Source organism: Echiichthys vipera, assembly GCF_963691815.1.
Source record: "Echiichthys vipera genome assembly, chromosome: X".
Lineage (NCBI taxonomy): Eukaryota > Metazoa > Chordata > Actinopteri > Perciformes > Trachinidae > Echiichthys > Echiichthys vipera.
In genome coordinates, this window is record NC_139825.1 from 36,304,741 (window position 1) to 36,327,172 (window position 22,432).

Here is a 22,432-nt window from a genome sequence, read left to right on the forward strand (position 1 = left end):
TATACATTTCCTCTACATTTAACTTATCTGATTTTACTTTTTTTTATATACTTTCTGTTTTTATTTAGCTAAGAGTTTATTGGTTATCCTGTACTGTATTTTTATACTTCCTTGTGTTTTTGTAAGCAGCTGGAATCTCAATTTCCTTGCGGGAGTTCATCCCAAAGGATCAATGAAGATCTAAGTCTATGTCTAAGTCTAAGTAAGGTTTTGTAGTAATGAAAAGCCACTAAATGAGTCACTAAATTTAACTAAATTTCACAACTTAATGCTTCATCCACACACTATTGTCACAGCATAGAAAAGAACATTGCTAACGCCAGATGAGTGACGACTTTGTTTGGCTCTTTTTCTGTAACCAGTGTAGCATGAAAGCAAGGTGGAAATAGCAAGCTAACTAAGAAGCCAGCCATCTGCTAGTTAGCTAGCTAGCTAGCTAGCTTGAGGGGTTAGAGAATATGAGTCTGGGAAGCCCCCATACATGAAGCAGCAGAGAAAGCTTTTCCTTCATCTGCCATATCCTGCAGGAAGAATAATGATTTGCCTGCTGTTACACTCATTATGAACGTGTGCCACTTTGTGCACCAAATGTGAATACTTTGAATGGTTTCATGCTGCTGTGCAGCATGATAGAAGATTGAGATTGAGCCCCTCACAGCCCAACCACAGATTGAAAATGTTAAATTCCTGTGCGCCTTGAATACAAACTGTATCACTCTGGTGGTGCTTGTGGCATCAGCCTCAGAGGGGAGTCATACAGCTGTGTGTCTGCCCACCGGTGGATTCATTTTCAGCTAGATGGATGGGCACTGAGTTATCCACAGTGGCATGCATCCACAGTATCTCTGCCAAACCTTGGTGACAGCCTGTGGGGTTCAGAGGGTTCGCTCTGAGCTCCACAGGGTTGGTGATACAAGCTACCAGGGTGATATAACCTGTTGTTAGGACTCATTATTTTTCCTCCAAACCTGGGAATTTATATTTATTATTACTGAATCAAAAATGACGTGGAAGCACTCTGGTGCATAATGAGCAGCTCATTTGTGTTTTATCTTCTTCTCTTCTTGTTCTACCAATATGAGCACATTCTGAACTGTGCTTGTTATAAGAGGTTATGATAAAATGCAGTGACTAGTGTCTTCATATGGCATAAACAACTTTTGGATTTAAAACACACAAAACAACTAGACTTGCAAACAGATGTTTGTGGGGTCCAATCCCAATGGCCCGCAGGGGTTATGCAAATTGGACCTGCAGGTCCATGCACAGGTCACAAGTTGAGAACAGCATAGATAGGAGTATGAAAAAGTAGATTTTGCATATTGAGCCTCAATAGAGCATGAGAAACTAGTGAGTCTAGTTTCATGTCAATGTGAGTAACTGTTGCTTGAGTCTGAAGTCAGCGGCTCATTTCTACTGGCATATCCACCCACAAAAGAGAGCAAGGTCTATTATTTCCATAACATTTTATTCTGAAATCCTACTTCATTTCAGGGCCATCCGGTTAACTGTAGTGTAATACAGTACTGTGTAGCCAGCCATAGAATTGGACGCTGAGCTTTCTTTTGCTTAACACTAACACAGTACGCAGATTGAAAACAACTTTTCTAGAGATTGTTCAACATAACTTTTAATTGACAATTATTTTTCACCAGTACTTCCTTTATTTCTATCTTTATTTATTTCTATTCTATTCTATTCTATTTATCTCATGCCTTTATGTACAGTATTTTCAATACATTGCCATTCCCTCAAGCTATTAATGATACAATTCAATGTGCTGAGATCATTCAAATAATTTAAGTAAAAGACATGTTGAGGAACTTTACATTAAGCGCTGCTTCATCAGTGAGCTACTGTAAATGAATTAGACAAGCTTTGGAGAAGGATAAAAGAAGAATAATAATAAGAAGAGACTGCAAATGCAAAGTGAAGTAATAACTAGCAACAACCAGCCTGGAGAAATTATCTGATCTGCAGTGAAAATGTGTAGACAAGATAATGAGCCTAATTAAGTACCTCATTTCTCAAGGTTTCTATTGGGCTGCTGAAGAAGACGAGAAAGGAGTTTTGTAATAGCTTGTATGTGTATTCTGTATTGACTGTCTCCCCCTCTTGGCCTTCTGATTTATTTCCCTCTTTGATGTTTTGTAGCAGGCATCCTAAATTAGTACACATTGCACATTGCAACTGCATTCAACTGGCTGTGATGTACTGTACTTTGACGCTTCATTAATCATCTTTCCGCAGATCTGTTTCATCTCTATATGCCAGGTCTTCATAGGGTCTATTGATATATGACATAAAACAAAAATTATGAACTTATTGGGTCATTAAAAGTAGCTACAATTTGTAGATCTTTAAAAGTATCAAAAGACAAAGATCGCTGTGTGCACAGCCATTAGCCCTAGAGACATTCACTGAAATTGAGAATGAAGTAAATTTTATAATTTTTGTTTTACTGTCCCATCTACAAGGACATGAGGGATGTACTTTTTAGTAAAATTACTTCAATTTTTGTTGATTTCCTTTGGCTGGATGACTATGAAAAAGTTGAGTTGTGCTTCAGTTGTAGCTGATTTTACTGAAATGAAATGTTTGACCACTGCAACTTTACTCTTGGTGTCTTGTAAACCCATAAGGGTTCGGCACTTTGTGTGCATGACACAAATATACAGAAAATCAATTAATCTTTGAATTCATTTCAGCCAGGTGATGAATACAGGTCACTTTCATGTCAAAACTATCTGATTAATCATCACTCATTACATGTGACATTTTATATGGATACTTTGACCTCAGTTTACATCAGCAGCTATCTTTTTATGAAATAATAGTCACCATTGACAACCATAGAGGTTGTTATTGAACTACAGGGAGGATAAATCAATGTGACATTTTAGTCTGAAATGGTCACATCCATGAAGTCTGGTGCTTTTTTTACTGCCCAAACACCTGTGCACTAGCCCTGCGCTTTAGTCTCTTTTGTCTCTTTTGTCTGTCTTCTCCTCTCTGATACTCTGCAGTACACTCACATCTTTCTCCCAAGAACTTTAAACTACTTTTAGCTTTCTAAGTTCACTGAGTTGCTTTCATCTGCTGTTCCTTTGACCTCTTTTACATGTCTCTAAGGGCCTCTTTGGCATTCTCCTTTCCTTTTCGCTAACACATAAATCTCAAAAGGTCCTCAATAAAATAGTTTAGTGTGTGAGCTGTGTGAGTTCTAATGAAATATTTACGGACCAACAGAAGGTGACGGACTGCAAGCTGTCCGCCACAACAACGCATCAAAAATACTGTTACGTGACCAATATTAGTCTTCAAACGGTGATTGTTAGGATAAGGCATGAAAACAACTTGGTTTGGGTAAGAATAACGGCCATGGTTTGGTTTAATACATCCAGAACATGTACTGGGACATGAATGGCCATAATGTGGGAAACGAATCTGCTTGCGGGCTGATAGTCCTGTGTTTTGGGACCCAAAAACCACCACCCCAAACTACCTCTTTTACGCGGCGGTTCGCTGTCTCTTATACTATGTCTCATGCGCTCAGTGTGTGGAATACACACTCAATAAATATGCTTATACTGCCGTGGCTAACACGGATAAGATTGGGGTGGAGAGTGAATGCATTAAAATGTCTTTTTTAACCACTAATACTGCTTCAAATAACACTAAACCTCTGAAGTAGCATGCGTCCCTACACATTAACCGAAGCACCAACAACATAGTATGTGAACACAGAGTGTATTAAAAGACTTATCTATTGGCCCCAGCACCAGCTTTTCCATTCAAGTCAATTACAAATACAATCCAAAGGGAAGGAGCTCATTGATGATTTATTCCAGCAAAACATGTAAACGTAAAAGGTTTGTGGCAGTCACAGTAATCCCTCTGCCTAAGCTTCTCGATCGGTGTCTCAATGTCCAGATCCAAAACAATAAGCCACTGGTTTATCAGAGTACAGTCATTGTACCGCAATGGCAGCCTATGAAAAGTTTCTGGGTTGTAAGCTTTCATTTTTGTTTTGCAGCCAGGAAAGATAGAAACAGGAACCATTCTGTCTCTCTTCACTTCAAGTTGCAGGCTAGTCGTCTTTACCTGTGTTTGCACTCACTGTGCGTCTTCTGGCAACAATACATGCACCCTGACCCCTAAGATCTGCGTAATGTTTTGGTGCTGAAGGGAATGCTGTGAGGGACTTTTCTAAACCTTTTACCACCTATTATTAACTTATATTTCACCAAACTGCCATAAACCACAACATTTACGTGTTTTTCTGCAATAAATCATCAATGGGCTCCTTCCTCTTGGATTGCATTTGCTAATCGACTTGAATGGACTTTACTACGAGAGAAGCTGGTGCCAGGGCCAGCAGGTAAGTCTTTCAAAACACTATTTTAATAAACCCTGTGTTCACATACCAAGTTCTTGGTGATTCGACTAATGTGTCAGGATTATTATCATGCTACTGCAGAGGTTTGGTGTTATTTGGAGCAATATCAGTGTTTAAAAAAGACATTTTAATGATTTCAACTCGCCGCCCTGAGCTTATCCAAGTTTATGAAATATCTGGCTTGTTAGTTGCTAAATGCTCGAATGTGTTCACCAGCTACAGTAGTTGCTAACTTTGTTGATCCGACTTTTGGTCTGGGCTGGTAAAGTACAGTGGGTTTTTTTAGGACTCTTTTGCTGAAAATGACTTCCTACCTGACTGCAGGACATAGATAGCGGCCTCCTGGGTCCACCCATCCACCCTGACCCGCTGAATACTGTTTGTGGACTTTCACACACTTTCATTAGAAACATACAGTATTTGCGATATGTCAAAACAAATATAGACAGGGCTGATACAAATGACCCCTTTCACATACAAATAGATACATAATAGTTACACACTTTATTCACTGCCACTGGTACCCAAACAATAGCTGACACTGAAAAGCACAGTACGAGGCAAATCTCAACTTGTGCATAAGCTCACTAATGGCGAACTAATATGGACAATTGTGCCGACACACGTAGTCTGTTTCACTGTCTAGAGCTAGACTGCAGCTCTGATTACTACCTGCTGTTGAAAAATGTTATGTCAAAATAGTATGATAGGAAAATGTATTCGGTGGTAACGGGGGCGTGATTAGATAAGCTTTTACTTCTCCCTCTTTCTCTTTCGGTCATGTGAATTGTATGATTTAAACAAATATAATGGGGGATGATGATTAATCTAACTGACATGCCTGAAATAAACAAATAAAGAAATAAATTTGAGCAGTGATAAAACATGATGCTCCATTCATTATCTGGAAACATTCGCTAAACAATGTCACAGTAGATAGATTGTTAAATATTTAGTTTTATTTCACAGTATGAGTGAAGTCCTGTCTGCCTATAATGGCCTCTGCACCGAAGACAAAGTGCAGCTCTGCTTTTTATAGAGGCAGAACTTTGCCCTCGGTCATAATGCCCCACTTGTCCCTCATTAGATCCTAATGGCATTTGACATTTCAATCTTCGTGAGCTGAAAAAATATAGATATGTACGCTCAAGTTCATGCTGAAGGATTTGGCCTTACTTTGCAGACAGAGATGGGAGCATGTTTTTAGTTGTAAACAACAATAATGGAAGTACCTGGTGCAGGTTGAGAAGATATATTTCACAGTCTATAACAATTATTTTGCATACCAAAACAAAACAATCTACAGGAGACATGACATCTTCTTATTTTTGTTTGTTTTTATTTTATTTACATAAACACAATATTATAAAATTCAGATAGTGAAAAAAACAAGAAATGTGTCAGTAGGGGTCAAGAAATTACATGCTTATACAATGGACCTCTTTTAAGAAGAAAAACAAACATATGAGGTATATATATATACTAAAATATATATAAATATATATACTAATTTTTCTTTTTAATTTTCTAAGAATAATAAGCTCTTGCTAATGAGTACTTTCCATAGACATAGACATTCCATATCTAGACCACAATAAATGAAATAAATGAATACTTAATGTGCACAAATAGTTTTATTTATATCAAAGCATGCTTTACATACATATCTGAGAGGTAGAAAAGATAAAACAGGTAAACATGAACACATGAACATGTATCTGCTTTATAAATTCACTTTAAATGATTGCATGTAATTTGCTTCATATTCGATACTGAGGCACCAGATGATAATATAGAATCTATCATGAAGATTTATAACTAATTGGCAAGGCAAGGCAAGGCAAGGCAGCTTTATTTGTATAGCACTTTTCATACACAAGGCAGACTCAAAGTGCTTCACAGCACAACATGTCATGAATTCAAATGCATTACAGAAAGACAAAGAGAATAAAAACAGACAATAATCAAAACAGTGCGGACGTTAAAAGTGCGAAGATTTAGCAGAAAGCTAAGGTGAACATAAAAGTATTCAGTCTAGTTTTAAAAGTGGTCAGAGTGGGTGAAAGTCTCAAATCTTCAGGAAGTTTATTCCAGCTGTTTGTTGCATAATGACTGAAAGATGCTTTCCCTTGATTTGAGTTTACTCTGCGAACCACTAACAGATTGGCCTCAGAGGATCTTAGTGATCTAGAAGGCTTATGTAGTGGGAGCATATCAGTGATATACCTCGGCCCTAGACCATGAAGTGATTTATATGTGAGCAGGAGGATTTTGAAATCGATTCTCTGACGTACAGGAAGCCAGTGTAATGATTTAAGAATTGGTGTAATGTGCTCACATTTTTTGGTCTTTGTTAGAACTCAACTAGCAGCAGTGTTCTGAACAAGCTGTAGCTGCCTGACAGTTTTTTTGGGAAGACCTGCAAGGAGACCGTTACAGTAGTCTAGTCTACTGGTTATAAAGGCATGGACAAGTTTTTCTAAGTCTTGAGCTGACATGAGCCCTCTAAGTCTTGTTACATTTTTAAGGTGATAATAGGCCGATTTTGTTACTGATTTGATGTGACTGTTGAAATGTAAATCAGAATCCATAATAACCCCAAGATTTCTGGCTTTATTTGAGGTTTTCAGGGACAGTGATTGAAGGTGTTGGATGACTTTAAACCTTTCTTTCTTAGCACCAAAAACAATTATCTCAGTTTTATCCTCATTTAGTTGAAGGAAATTTTGGCACATCCAGTGTTTCACTTGCTCAATGCACTGGCACAATAGATCTATGGGGCAATAGTCATTTGGTGATAGCGCTACATAGATTTGGGTGTCATCGGCATAGTAATGGTGGTCAATGTTATTATTTTGCATGATTTGTCCTAGTGGGAGCATATAGATGTTAAATAAAGTCGGCCCCAAGATTGAACCTTGGGGGACTCCACACGTTACGTTGGTTTGTTCTGATACAAAGTCGCCAATGGAAACAAAATAGTTCCTATCTTGTAGATATGACTTGAACCATTTTAGGACTGTGCCTGAGAGCCCCACCCAGTTTTCCAACCTGTCCAAAAGTATTGAGTGGTCGACAGTGTCAAATGCAGCACTGAGGTCCAATAGCAATAGTACTGAAGTTTTGCCAGAGTCTGTGTTAAGACTGATGTCATTTATAACTTTAATAAGGGCCGTCTTTGTGCTATGAAAAGGTCTAAATCCTGACTGGAGGTTGTTGTGGCAGCCAGTAGAAGCCAAGAAGTGAGTTAGTTGTTGGAGTACAACTTTCTCAATTATTTTACTTACGAATGGTAGATTTGAAATTGGTCTGTAGTTGTTGATAATAGAGGCATCTAGGCTCCGCTTTTTTAGAAGAGGTTTAATGACTGCAGTTTTGAAGGCCTTTGGGAAATTCCCCGATTGAATAGAGTTATTAACTATTTGCAATACGTCTGTGATAGGCAGTCAAAAACATTCTTAAAGAAGTTGGTAGGTAAAGCATCGAGACAGCAGGTGGTTGGCTTTAGATCGGTCACTGTTTCCACTAGAGTTTTAGAGTCTATGGCATTAATTGTGGGTCGATTGGTGTGCTCATGCTTACCTGCTTACCTTAAATCATTCGTACTGCTGGGAAATTTGTTTACTTTTTGTGTTGCTTTCCTGTGTCTAGAAAGAGTTTGTAAGTGTGAGCATCATTGCTGTGTAAGTCAAGATTGAGTCTGACCTCTAGTCAAGGCAGCTGGATGCAAGCATTGCATTCAGAACCGGGCTTTCATCAGGGCTTTTGCATGCAGGATTCAGGTTCAGTCACACTCTGCTGAGGGTAAGCACAAATGACGTGAGCACAAGACGTAACCTTGTTAAATTCTGAAAACAGGAGCAAGCACTCAGAAATTTATTTAACAAACACTTTGCTGTATCCACCAATACAGTTAATGTGATGGAACTATTCAGGACATTCTAATTAAGTCATATTAAAGTACACCTACTTCTGTTACAGTGCGTCTTTATGGGGTGAACAGTTTTGTCTCTTTTATGTCCTTGTAAAAGTGCACATGCACAGTTTCCATATCACAGATCATTTCATTAATTGACATTCTCCTACTGCTGCAGCTGAATACTACATATGTTTTAAAAATGCTGAACCACCATGATAGTTACACTTTCTTGTACTACAGCTTTCACTCCTGAGCTGTTTGGTCCGATTTCAGCGAGCCCTGGTTCGGAACAAACAAGCGAAATTGTGAAAAGTGAAACCTGGTGCAGTTCATTTGAGGTGTGAAAGCAAATCGGACCAAATAAGTGAACCAAAAAACAATGCGGCAATAACCATAACTTAAAATGACCATACATTGCTCGTCGTCTGTGTAACAAGTACAACACATCATAGTCTCTCGCTCTCAACAGAGCCTGTCTCCTCTTTCTGTGCTGTCTCAATCATCTCATATGAAAAGTTAACAGCTCGACAACTTGCTTTCTCGCCTGGTGCTTAAAATGGTGACATTATTCTGTCATATTTATTTGACAGCAACACCAAAGCAAAACTAGAAACTCCAAGATGACATACATGTGGTGTTGTGCCATGTTTTATCTTTCTAGCTAACAAGCACATTGCTAGGTTACCAACTAAATGAAAAATGCAGTGAAGTTGGAACTTCACCCTTTCATTCGCAGCAAGTCTATCAAACTGTAGTTGTAAAAGCGACCAAAGGCTTACACAAGGATGAGGGAGGTGAATACCAGGTGAATCTTGTATTGCCCTGGCGATACATGTAGATCTACACCTTTTGCTGTGCAAACAATGTCCTTCCCACTGCTGCTGCAACAACCTGTTTTCTCTCATTAATGCATGCACACACAGACAATGTTACTCTTGCTGTACCTCGAAGGACATGTTCATGGAGAGAAACAGAGTTAGACAAAAGTCATCGCAGAGTTTGAAAGAGTAAATCTTTGCTTGCGGCATGCTGGACATCGTACTGACGTTGGTTGACCTTCCATCAAATGTTTTCTGCCTGTTTTCTCTGCAGCCCCTGCAGACAAACCTAATTTTGTCCTTTCAGCCAGCTGCACCATGTCATGTGGGGGAGGAAAAGACTGAACTAAAATAGCTGAAAAGGACCTATCGTGGATACTGGATTTTTTTAGAGGAGAAAGTTGTTATTGTAACAGAATCGGTCTCAGAATCGGAGACAGAGCACAGAAATTGGAAGAAAACAAGGGAAATGCAATGGGTTAGCTCCCCAGTTTTCACAGAAGGAACAGATATGTTTCTAAATCTCAGATACAAACACTTTAAGGTACACAGTGGATTGTTTGACCACTAGTGGTGCTGTAGAACAATGTTTTGGTCAGCATGTGCTTGTATCCAAAGTTCTTCCACAAGCATGTGAAACAGATTTCTGCCAACTACAGAAGCTATAACAGGGGACATTTATGAATAAAAGAGGACAGGCTTATGTGAACAACACAGCTTTCAATGCATTCAGAAAAAATGCAGGACAATTGACTACACCCTGTTTTCTTAAATTAACACAGAGAATTAAGTTAACCTAACATGCTAATGTTTAGCAACCATCTTACTTTAGCCTGTTGCATGCTAACATACGCTAATCAACGTTAAACTGAAACAACTGCGTAGGCTGAAGGGAATGCATTTAGTTTAGCAGGTATTTGGTCATAAATCACTGTTTCGGAAACACTAATATTCACAATTGTGCTAAATGAAAAGTCAGGGGATCATCTAAGTTATTGCAATCTACTCCAAGGGCCTTTAAATATCAGTAGCTAATTACCCAGCAATCCATTTAGTTGTCAAGATATTTTACTCCCAGCCACAAATGCCAACTCATGGTAGTGCTAGAGGAAAAGTCATGGGATCACCAAAGTCAGTAGATGTATCTAAAAAGTAAAATGAAAAAAACAAACAATTATTTAATAATAAGCTAATTCAGTATGCACAATGTAATTTATCAGTACACTGTAACATGTGCCAAGGTATACTTTCACTTAACTGTGTCAACAAAAAAATATATTCAAAAGCTTTGCCTTCCAGCTCAGCTCTCTTTTTGTCACAACATTGCAGTAGAGCGACTGCAATACTGCCCCCGCTGCTCCGATTCTCAAGCCAAACTCACGCTCCATCGTCCTCTCACTCTTGAACAAGATCCCGAGGTACTTGAACTCCTTCACTTGGGGTAAGGACTCATTCCCTACCTGGAGTAAGCAATGCACCGGTTTCCTACTGAGAGCCATGGCTTCAGATTTAGGGGTGCTGAAGGTCACTGACCAACGATGCCATCGGGACCACATCGTCTGCAAAAATCAGAGACGAGATCCTCAGCCCACCAAACCGCAACCCTTCCCCACCACGACTACGCCTCGATATCCTGTCCATCAAAATCACAAACAGGATTGGTGACAAAGTGCACCCCTGCCGAAGGCCAACCCCCACCAGGAACGAATCCGACTTACTGCCAAGGATCACAAGGTCTCGCTTTGAGTGTACAGAGATTGGATGGCCCACAGAAGTGACCCCCTCAACCCATACTCCTACAGCACCTCCAACAGTATCTCCCGGGGGACCCGATCATATGCCTGCTACAGATCCACAAAGCAAATGTAGACTGAATGGGCATACTCCCAAGCCCCCTCCAGGATCCTTGCGAGAGTGAAGCGCTGGTCCGTTGTTCCACGTCCAGGACGGAATCCGCATTGTTCCTTTTCAATCTGAGGTTCGATTATAGGACGAACCCTCCTTTCTAGCACCTTGAAGTAGACTTTACCAGAGAGGCTGAGTAGTATGATACCCCTCTAGTTGGTACACACCCTCCGGTCCCCCTTTTTAAATAGGGAAACCACCACCCTGGTCTGCCACTCCCTTGGCACTGTCCCAGACTTCCATGCAATGTTGAAGAGATGTGTCAACCAAGACATCCCCTCCCAACCCAAAGCTTTCAGCATTTAAGGACGAATCTCATCAATCCCTGGGGCTTTGCCACCATGGAGTTGTTTGATGATGATGATCATGAATGATTCAATTCAATTCATTTCAATTCAATTTTATATATAGTGCCAAATCATAACAAAAGTTATCTCAGGACACTTTACAAACTAGGTAAAGACACCCTCTAATTCCCCAACAGCCTCCAGCTCTGCCTCTACAATAGAGGGCGTGTTAGTCAGATTAAGGAAGGACCTCAAAGTGCTCCTTCCACCGCCTGATTACCTCATCAGCTGAGGTCACCAGCGTCCCGTCCTTACTGTAAACAGCTTGGACGGTTCCCCATTTCCCCCTCCTGAGGTTTTGAACGGTTTTCCAGAATCACCTTGGTGCCGCCTGAAAGTCCTTCTCCATGACTTCTCCGAACTTCTCCCACACCTGCTGCTTTGCCTCTGACACAGCAGAGGCTGCAGCCCTGCTGGCCCGTTGGTACCTTGTAACTGCCTCCGGAGTCTTCTGGGATAACATATCCCAGAAGGACTCCTTCTTCAGTTGGACAGCTTCCCTGACCACCATTGTCCACCACCGTGTTAAGGGTTACCGCCTCTTGAGGCACCTAAGACCTTGAGGCCACAGCTCGCCGCTGCAGCTTCAGCAATGGAAGCTTTGGACATTGCCCGCTTCGGTTCAATACCCCCAACCGCCAGGAATGCCAGAAAAGCTCTGCGTGGTGTGAGTTGAAGATTTCTCGGACAGGGGCCTCACCATCTTTGCCCACGTGGGCATTGAAGTCTCCCAGCAGAACTATGAGGTCCCACATTGGAGCCTCATGCAGGACTTCATTCAGGGTCTCCAAGAGGGCTGAATACTCTGAACTGCTGTTCGGTGCATATGCACAAACCACATTCAGAGTTTTCTCCCCTACCACCCACAGGTCAACCCCTCTCCAGGAGTATGGTTCCACAACCGAGATTGTGCATGGAGGTAAGCCCCACCAGATCTAACTGGTAGTGCTCCACCTACCGCACAATTTCCAAATTCTTCCCCCCAGAGCCAGCCTCTGCTGCCCGTGTCTTGCCCGTCGAGGCCCCTCACCTTCTCTGCCACCTGTGCAGCAGCGCACCCAACCCCAGCGGTTCCTCCTGTGAGTGGTGGGGCCACAGGATGGAGAGGGGGGAGGCGCCACGTCACTTTTTTGGGCAAACTCGGCAACCAGGCGCCTGGGCCTGGGCTTCCTCCGGGCAGGGTCTTTCTTCCTCTTCCTTGTTCTTCCATAGAGTCTTTGTGAACCATTCTTAGTCCGGCCCCTCGCCTGAGACCACTCTGCCATGGGAGACCCTACCAGGAGCACCAGGCTCCAGACAACACAGCCCTCAGGTTCACCGGGACACACAAACCTCCGGAGAGGAGAATTATCATGCAGTGTTGAATTACTATAAAGCACAATTCACCAGTACAGCATTGTTGCTTTTTTCAAATAGTAACAGTTTTTCCAATATTTGGACTCGCTGGGGTCTTGTTGTAGAATCTCTCCACAAGCTTTTTTCTTCATAAAAATGTTTTCCATTATAAAACCCCTGTTCTAAGAAGGTTGTGATTTGAGTCTTTTTCCTGTTTTCCTTCTCATAGCATGTACTTACCCTTTTGTGCCCAATTAACACTCTAAAACTAAAACCCGCTAAAAGAGAAGTATCTGTTGCCTGAAAAGTGGAATTGTGGAAGATATTTTGAAACATTTGCAGAAATGTATATAAGCTACCTCATCAGTCTTCATTAGTTTTATGCTTCAGATGGGACTTGCTGTGTTGTCAGGGAAATGCCAGATATACAGCACATTGGCATCTGGAACTTCATGTAATAAGTGTCAGCAGATCTACAGGACACTAATTATACACCATAGCATTGTCTCTCCACGGTGTAACCCCATTCCCTAATGTGGAGATGAAACTATTGAGCTTTTATATCTAGATTCAACATATGAGCATTTCTTCTTGAATGTGCCATGGACAGACAGTAAGACAGACAGGAGCGATGTAATGGGTTGATAAATACATGACTCCTTTGATTTGATGGATGTACAATGAGATTGATGGCAATAGTTGTCAGTCAGTTGGTTGAAGGTCAATAAGAAGAGATGAATATGTAGTAAGACAGACATTAGAGTCTTACAGCAAAGAGGTAGTGATCCCACAGGAGAGGAAAAGAAAAGAGCTGGGGACACAAGCCTGACCAAGGCGAGGAAAGAGCGGACAAGAGTGAGAGAGAAAGCGGCAGAGGGTTATATTTAGCCACCCAGTGCCACATATATTATACTGTCGGTTTTATTGTGTTTGTTTTGCCGGGGCCCACCCAGACACACGGCAAATCACAGCATCAACTCACTTGTTACTGACACCTGAAATCAGCTCCAACTTCTGTTCAGACAAGACACTGCTACTCTGTCACATCCCTGTACCTCCATAACAGGCCACCTCTGCAGGGGTGGGTCTAGAAACTTTTGAATGGGGCCTAGACAGACTGGAGCCCAGTTTTTAAGAACAGTGGGCTCTTGGGGAAATGAGTAAACCTCTGTTAAAGGAATACTTCTCCCTCAAAATGACATTTTGTGCATCAATTACCTAACCTTGCCTTGAATTCATGAAGAAAACTTTGTGTGGGGATAATAAAAAAAACCTGAGAAAATTCTTGATGCATTGTAGAAACGAGGTCCACTTTAAAAAAAAGCAAAACTATTATCAAATCATACATTTACAAACTTCACACAACTCACCCTAACCCATGTATCATTTATCCAGTCACAGGCACCTCCCAAAATCTTACCTGATCTGGATAAATGAGACTTGGATTACACTGCATCACTTTTAGGTTATTTGACTGCCTTTCCAACAACATTAACAGTCATTTTTTGCGAGATGCTATCAAGCCAACTACCTGTTTCTGGTACCTGGGCTTTGGGCTTCTGGCCTTCAATAATCTAAGTTTAAGTCAAGCTGATGAAGTGACTTATTGCCTCCGTACCTTGGAGCTTTGAATTATGTTTTTTGTCTTTGAATCGTTCCAAGACAATGTTCAGCATTGTTATGCTCCAGGGTGGCTCCTTTTAAAAGAGCAGTCGTTTTTTCTGCTTAATATCAAGCATGAGAATTATTAATTTGATAATTATATTAAAGCCAATCAAAGGCTAAGCAAAACCATGACATTCAATGTAAGGATGCATTTAACACAGTTCGATTTACTAAATGCATTTTTCTATTTTTTGATTCAAAGTGTAGCGTAGTCATATCTCCAGCAAAATATACTTGTGTCCCATTATCCTCTTGTATTTTTCCCATTTCGAAATCCTCCAGTGTTATTCAACAGCAGTATGGCAGCTGACCTCTTTGAACACTGTTGAGGCAGATTTTTATGTCAAAGCACTCTGTTGAATATCAAGCAGCATCAGTTCATTTTCAGTTGACACGCTGTCTGCAGCCCATTGTAGTTTGCCACACTCATAGCCTTATCTAAATTCCCACATAGATCTCCTTTTTATTCTGCTCTTATCCTGCTTTTCTCTTGGCTGTGTTTCATTCTGTGGGCACAAATCTACATGTGGAAGAAAATAATCCTTAAGACTTAACTGATGGCACTTTTCACATGTCATGACAGGTTCCAATAAGTGAATAGAACAAAAGAAAAATTAAAAAAAGAAAAAGGAAAGTTGAGAGCAGTGAACAAATCAAGTTCAATTGCTGTTAGCTTTCATTCTGCTTTATAATCCAGACAGGCATCGGCCATAAACATTACTAGTAATGCATTACAGAGTCATTTTACATGCATCTAAATTACTATCACGTAGGTCTGTTGAAAACCACATTACTGGGATGTGCATGTGAGATTGTTTGATTGTTTCTATAAAAAAGACGACCCTGAATCCTTGAGCTGTAAATCTTTGGAGGGTTGTCCCTCTGGGTTGTAATGGAGATAATATTGATTGACAAATCTCCGGAGCGGATACTGAATGGATTATGTTCTAAGATTGTCATCTACTTTTTAAAGAATCAAGAAAGAGGTTTGACTTCCAGTTAGATTCTGGCTGTCCTAATCCATGCTCAAAAGTTTGTTATTTTAGGGGCATGGCCATAGCCTCCAGTGGGACAGTTTTTTTAAGGGCAAAAAGGCCTCATGCCAAGGAATCAAGGCCATAAGTTATAAAACTTAATTTTGATTACACTTAAATAGACAAATCCATTTCTAAAAACATCCATGTCTTTTGAATGAAAAGCATAACAAAATACATTTTATCAAAAGTAATAATTAATTTGTAATTCATATAATTAGAAAAGATTAAGGATCTAGGATTGAAGCCTCAGGGCTCCATCCATCCATCCATCCATCTTAAACCCCCTTCCCCCTTCTTGTCTTGCATGGTTCTGTCCTAAACTGTCTCACTCTCTGCTTTTCTGTAATGCTCTGTCCTAGCCCATCCCACCCTTTCCTAGACATTTCTTTATGACTGTCCCACTCTGCAATGATTTGTCCTATCCAGTTTTGTCTTGCATTGTTCTGTTCTATTGTGGCCTATCCCACTCTGTTCTATCCTAACCTAACCAGTTCCATCTTGTCTTGTTCTAGCTTATCCTAACCCACCCTGTCCTTTTATGTGTTGCATTCTGTCCTAGACTGTCTCATTATTTTCTTCTCTTTCTGTCCTATATCCCCCTATCTTGTCCTAGACCTAGACAGCACCGTTCTGTCCAGTCTTGTCCTATCCTGGACTGGCCTTACCTCTCCAAATCTGAGCTCTTTCCTAGACTGTGTCGTTCTATCCAGTCTTGTCCTATCTTATCACATTTCCTGCTGTCCTCCTTGATTTTATCCCGTCCCATCCAGCACTGGTCTGTCCTACATTGTTCCATCCTATGCTGTCCCATGTTGTCTTATTCCCTTCTGTCCTGTCCCCTATACCATGCAGAGTTTGCCATTACTGCAAGTACCCTCTCCTTTTTTATGTCACTCTGGGTGAAATGTGTTTGTACCCAACGTGGTCTCATGGGAGGGCGTATAAATAGCACGCCACTTTTCATGACTTGCATGACTTTTCGCGTGCATGTCTACGCATATTAAGCTTTTCGCGTGTCATTTAACGCCCGTTGTTCCCCAGGGTTAGGGTTAGGGTTAGGGTCTGGGTTAGGGTTAGGGTTAGGGTAAGGGTTAGGGTTAGGGTTAGGGCATTTTGCGCCCATTATTTCAGCCATCCTTCACATGAAATATTGATTTAAAAACAACCCTCTGACAGAAAGCTCCACCACTTCGTATTTCTCCGGAAAGTAGCGGAGAAATACGAACACGTGGGTTTTCCCTCAATGACATTTGTGCGTGAAATAACAACGCCATCTCTGCACTATACAAGTCAATTGAGACTACATGGCGTGAAATGACACGCAAAAAACAGGACATGCGTTGTAATTATACGCGAGATGGCTTAAGAGAAATAGCGTGTCATTCACACGCCTTTTAGTGAGACCAGGCTGTTGTACCGCACATTAAACCAGAAAGAATAATATACGCTAGTATGTTTGCATTTGTCTTCATGTGCATGCCATATTGTTTGTGTGAGCGCTTAACTGAACCCAGCTGATCCACCACAGCAGATCAAAGGCTTATCCCTGTGTCAAAGATGGGACTGTCTCATTCTCCTCAATCCACGGGGCTTGCTAAAATTTGATTAATGACAGATGGAGTGGACACAGAAATGTCCTATTTGTAACATGACTCATCTCATATGATAACTGGGAGAGAAAAGCAGTGTTTTCTGAGGAACTTGCTAACTTGGCAGTGTTATGTCACATGTAAACTGGGTCAAGCCCTTTGTCAATGCTCTGTTTTTTTAAGTGCTATTATGAAATACACTCAGCAGAGGAGAACTGTGTCAACAGCAGTGGTGATATAACAGCTGAAATCAAAGCAGTAAGTAGTTCTTCATGGAGGTCATGGTTGTCTGGACACTGCATTTCTAATACCAGTTACATAGCACCACAGTTGAGTTCTGTCCAGTCATGAGCAAGGTATTATAACTCTGACACATTGGTGAGGGTCAGTCAAGTCTGTCTCATGCAAACTCTCTCTCTCTCTCTCTCTCTCTCTCTCTCTCTCTCTCTCTCTCTCTCTCTCTCTCTCTCTCTCTCTCTCTCTCTCTCACAAACACACACACACACGCACACGTGCGGACACACACACAGACACACACACACACACAAAACCTCTCTCCAACTCTAAATCTCCCTTAGGGTAATCAGTCAGTGCAGATTTTTAAATCTGTCACTAATCTCTATTATTGGCAAAACACACGGGACAAGGTTAGCATTCAGACTTTGTTCATATTGTTCAAAAATCTAAAAGGAAAAGTAATTTTACTTGCACATACTCCTCTACACAGTGGAATTTTTTATGCCATCCCCAGCATGACATGCACAGATTACAAAACAGATGCCACAGACGACGTCTCTTGGGATTTGGCAAGAATTTAGGATGGCTGAAAAATGGTAGGATTTGGGGGGAAACTGTAATCATCAAATGGTTTATTGCTAAAATAGGAAAATCAAAAAAAAAAAAATCAAAATTAATGGAATGAAAGTGTGTGCTGTCTGTTCACTTTACTCCTAAAGTTATGTTAACCCCCGATGCTTGATCAGATCTGTTCTAATTTTTGTCTCTATTTTCTATTTGTGTAGGAGGCGTTGCAGTCCTTTGCCTTCTTGGTGTTTGTGGTGGTCTGCGTCTTTGGAAGTATCTACCTTTATGTTGTCCTCCCTGAGACAAAAAACAAAACATTCATGGACATCAGTCAGAGCTTTGCCAAGATCAACAAAATCCCTGTCCCCTCCCCCGTCCATGAAATGCAGCTGGTTCTGTCTATCAAGCCTGACATGAATGGAAAAGTCCAAGATGTTGTTAAGATGGAGAGTTCTTTTTAGGTGAACAAAATACACTAAGAGAAGAGTGTTGTTTGTACATATTTATTTAATGACTGAAGTCAATGAAATGAAAATGAATGCTTTTTTTTCAATGCATTTTGGTATTTTGGTAAGTTTTGTATGACTGAATTAATTAGGATTAATAGTGTATAGTAATTATGTGTCAATCATACATTGCAGAAACCCTAGATTGTTGAGGTCATTCAATATGTACAAAAGGAATAATGCTGACTGAAGGGGGCTCGCATAATATATTGATGTGTGCACTAAAAAACTGAACTGGTGAAAACTGAATTAAACACAACACAGAAGTACTATCACCTCATGGAGTTGAGTTGTGATTTGGCTTACGTGTTTGTCATGGCTTATTTACACATCTAGCAGATACAGAAATATTGGCATTAATTTGGAGTTCTGATTGTGTCCACCAAGTGAATGTATGTCCAATATTCATTTAATATTCAACTTGCGAATGAAATATCTAGCTCTTCATTTGCTAAATGCTTCAATTCAGTCTAACCTCAGGTGTCTGGTGTTGAGCAGGGAACATACAGTGTTTTACCGGCTGATTGCTGTGGCCAAATTACTCTGATGAGAGCAGTGAGACTGAACCACAGCCACAAAGTTGTGGGCCAGAAAATGAAAACAAGCTGAAAGAACCCAAAACGTTTTGTAGAACTGAGTGAAATTAAAAAGCTGGGTTCATAACTACAGTAGGAGGGACAGCTGAGGAAGCTCCGGCCCAGAAAAGCAGCAGGCCCGGATAAAGTGTGTCCAAGACTACTGAAGACCTGAAACTGGGGGAACCACTACAGCGGATCTTCAACCGTAGCCTGCAGCTAGGGTGAGTGCCAATCCTCTGGAAGACATCCTGCATCGTTCCGGTTCCCAAGAAGAATAGGCCCAGCAAACTGAATGACGTCCAACCGGTGGCACTAACTTCAAACCTAATGAAGACATGGAGTGGCTCTTCCTCAGCCTCCTCAGACCCCAGGTACAACACACCCAGGACCGCCTTCAATTTGCGTACCAGCCAGATGTTGGTGTGTAGGATGCCATCCTCTACATGCTGCACCGAGTCCACTCCCATCTGTATAAGGGAAGCGGCACAGTGAGGATTCCCTTCTTTGACTTCTCCAGTGCCTTTAATACCATCCAGCCCCCTGTAGTTCAGGACAAACTGAACAGGATGGGAGTGGACCCCTATCTGGTGGACTGGGTCACTGCCTCACAGGCCAGGGTACGTCAGGCTGAAGGACACCACGTCTTACACTGTGGTCAGCAGCACTGGAGCCCCTCAGGGCACAGAGGGAGCTGCTGCTAGAGGGAGCTGAGGTGGAGGTGGTGGACTAAAAATACCTCGCGCTGTGGCTGAACAATAAACTGGACTCGACAACACACACCAGCCACCTCTACAGGAAGAGGAGCAGGTTGTTCCTCCTAAGAAGACTGTGGTCCTTCAACATCTGCAGCAAACTGCTGTGGATGTTTTACCAGAGCTCTGGTCACCAGTGTCCTCTTCTACACTGTGGTGTGCTGGGGGGGGGCAGCATATCCAAGAAGGATACCTCCAGACTGGATAAACTGATCAGGCAGGCCGGGTACGGGGTCGGCATGAAACTGGACTTGCTGATGACGGTGGTAGAGAGGAGGACACTGGACAAACTGCTGGACATTACGGACAATGCCAGCCACCCCCTGCACACCGTCATCAGCAGCCAGAGGAGCCTGTTCAGTGGAAGGCTGCTCCTGCCGAAGTGTAGGACCAACAGGCTCAAGAACTCATCACACTCTACAACTCCTCAATCGCAGGGAGGAGGAAATAAAGAGGACAGAAGGGAAGGAGTGGGAGCCACTCACTGTGCAATTAATAATCTACTCTTATAAACCTGGACACTTATCTTCTTTTCTTTGTGCAATAACTTAATCCACCACTTAAGTGCAATAATGAAATCTTACTGCTCATTTCTGTCATATACAGTCATACATATTTTATCTTATACATTTCCTCTACAATTTACTTATCTGATTTAATTTTCTGTGAATTTTATTTTACCTGTATTCTTGACGAAGAGTATGTTGTTTACTGTTTATTGTTTTTTTTTTTATACCTTCTGTATTTATTTAGCTAAGAGTTTATTGGCTATCCTATAATTTATTTATTTGTAGCTCCCTTGTGTTTTTGTAAGCTACTGGAAATTAAATTTCCTTGCGGGAGTCATCCTAAAGGGATCAATAAAGAGAAGTCTAAGTCTAAGTCTCTACTATGGCATTGTTAAAGAGAGCAGGGGAAATCTCACTGTCATGCTATAACTCTCAGTTCAATTCTTGATCATATCCAGTGAGATAATGCAACATTTTACATTCATCCAAATGACAAGTAAGTAGGGAAGTGAGGAGAATAATAAATAGAGATGTTTTCTTTCTTAGTTCTGTTCCAGCATGCTACTTTATAGGTTTTATACTCTCAGCAGTGTTAGTAAGTGGCTAATTGGCAGAAAGATATTCTAGTGACTGCTGGTGGGAGAGTAATGTATACATTTAATTTCATGCACTATGTTTGTAAAACCTCAGATATCCTATGTAAATGTTGTTAAATCATCTTCTTATTATGAAAAGTAAGAAGTGGGCCCAGTAGGAGGAGCTGTGTATATCCTTTAAACCATCAAGGCCTCTTCTGGTTACAAGTTATTAAAAGTTTAAGAAAAGGAGAGTCTTTTGTGTGTATGGCAATTACTTTGCAAAATGTGAAAATCACAACCCGTAACAAATTTATTTCAAGCAAAGGTTGCATGTGTTCATTTAATTTTTTAATTTGATGGGATGAAACTCTGTCACTCTGTACAATAGATGCGTTTCCATTAGGGTAAAATGTGGCAGCTCGTTAAGTTTCAGGGCGCGCCCTCTCAAATGGCCGCTCACTCGCCATGTTTCCATTACAAAAAAAAGGCCCAACAGAGATTTACAAGACTCCGGAGGTGATGTATCACTTTGAATAGGTTTTGATTGCCAGTTATCAGCTGATCAGTGATACAGCAACACGCCGCTCTTCCATTTTAAAAAACGAGGGCGCTGTAAAAGTGTTTCTTGAGCCTATGGTGTGTGTGTGTCTGTGTGTGTGTGTGTGTGTGTGTGTTAATGTGTGTGTGTAAATGCTAGAGAGAGAGAGGGATCACGCAGCAAAGGGCCGCAGATCACAAGCCAACCCGGCTGCTGCAGCACTCAATACAAACATGTGCAAATATAATTTTCTGCGTTGCGTAGTGTGTGCTCCGGTTTGCTCCGGTCTGCTCTCTACTTCGCTGTGTTGTGGCGCTGTCAACGGGTTTCCTTAAAAGCTACCTAGAAGATCTGCACCCTGATTAGGTGCCATGGGTCCCATGCTGCATAATGTTACGGGGCTGAGCTCACTGGCCAATCACAACTTTGTTAAATTTGTGTTTCTACCTTGGCTCCGCTATAGCTGCCATAGTAGCCACTGCGTTACCATACAGTCTATGGTTGCAACTGTTGCGGGTGTACAACTGTGGATCAATTGTTTTGAGCGTCACCATATCCAGAAGTGGATTGATTCAGTCTGAAAGTTTAGAAGAGCCAAAAAATTTAATAATTTAATCCCCATCCGTTAGCGTTAGCTAGCTAGCTTTGTCAGTTGAAGTCTTATCTTCTTATTTGTTTTTACTTGTACTACAAACCAAAATTGCAGGTGCATGCTGCCACCTACCGAACCAGAGTGAGTAACATGACTTTATAAAGTAGTTATATACTGGATATAAATCTTTCATTCAAAACATTTAAATATAGCCCTTTGAACCTATAATTGGCTGTTTCAACAGACCTTTGACAGAAGCAGTAAGATGGACATTAAATTGTTTAATGAAACTGTTTATCCTTTTTTTAGTCATGTTTTAACACTCAACTTTGAATTCACAAACACACACAAGACTCTGGCTAATCATATCCCTGCATGTTTGATTTTAACATTATCCACATTGTTAATCGTCTCAGTGTGTGCATGCTTGTATTCTACTCCTCAACATTGCTACCAGTCATTTGTGCACTGACTGAGTTGCCTTAGCAGTGGAGGGTGGGGGATTAACCCACTTTGGTTTTTCCCTGCCCACTGCATTCATCACTCCCTGCTGGATTTGGC

At 41.1% G+C, this 22,432-nt stretch overlaps 1 protein-coding gene across 1 annotated transcript in view; it reads left to right on the top strand.

The window, feature by feature from the left end:
• slc2a9l2 (solute carrier family 2 member 9, like 2) overlaps positions 1 to 18,279 on the top strand; it is a gene marked incomplete at its 3' end in the record, with an annotated part of 127,137 nt that extends 108,858 nt beyond the window's left edge. Inside the window, exon 13 of the mRNA XM_083939221.1 lies at positions 18,037 to 18,279. Within this exon, the coding sequence (XP_083795347.1) occupies positions 18,037 to 18,279 (243 nt within the window). The remainder of the gene's footprint in view (positions 1 to 18,036) is intronic.
• Positions 18,280 to 22,432: the final 4,153 nt, after the last annotated feature.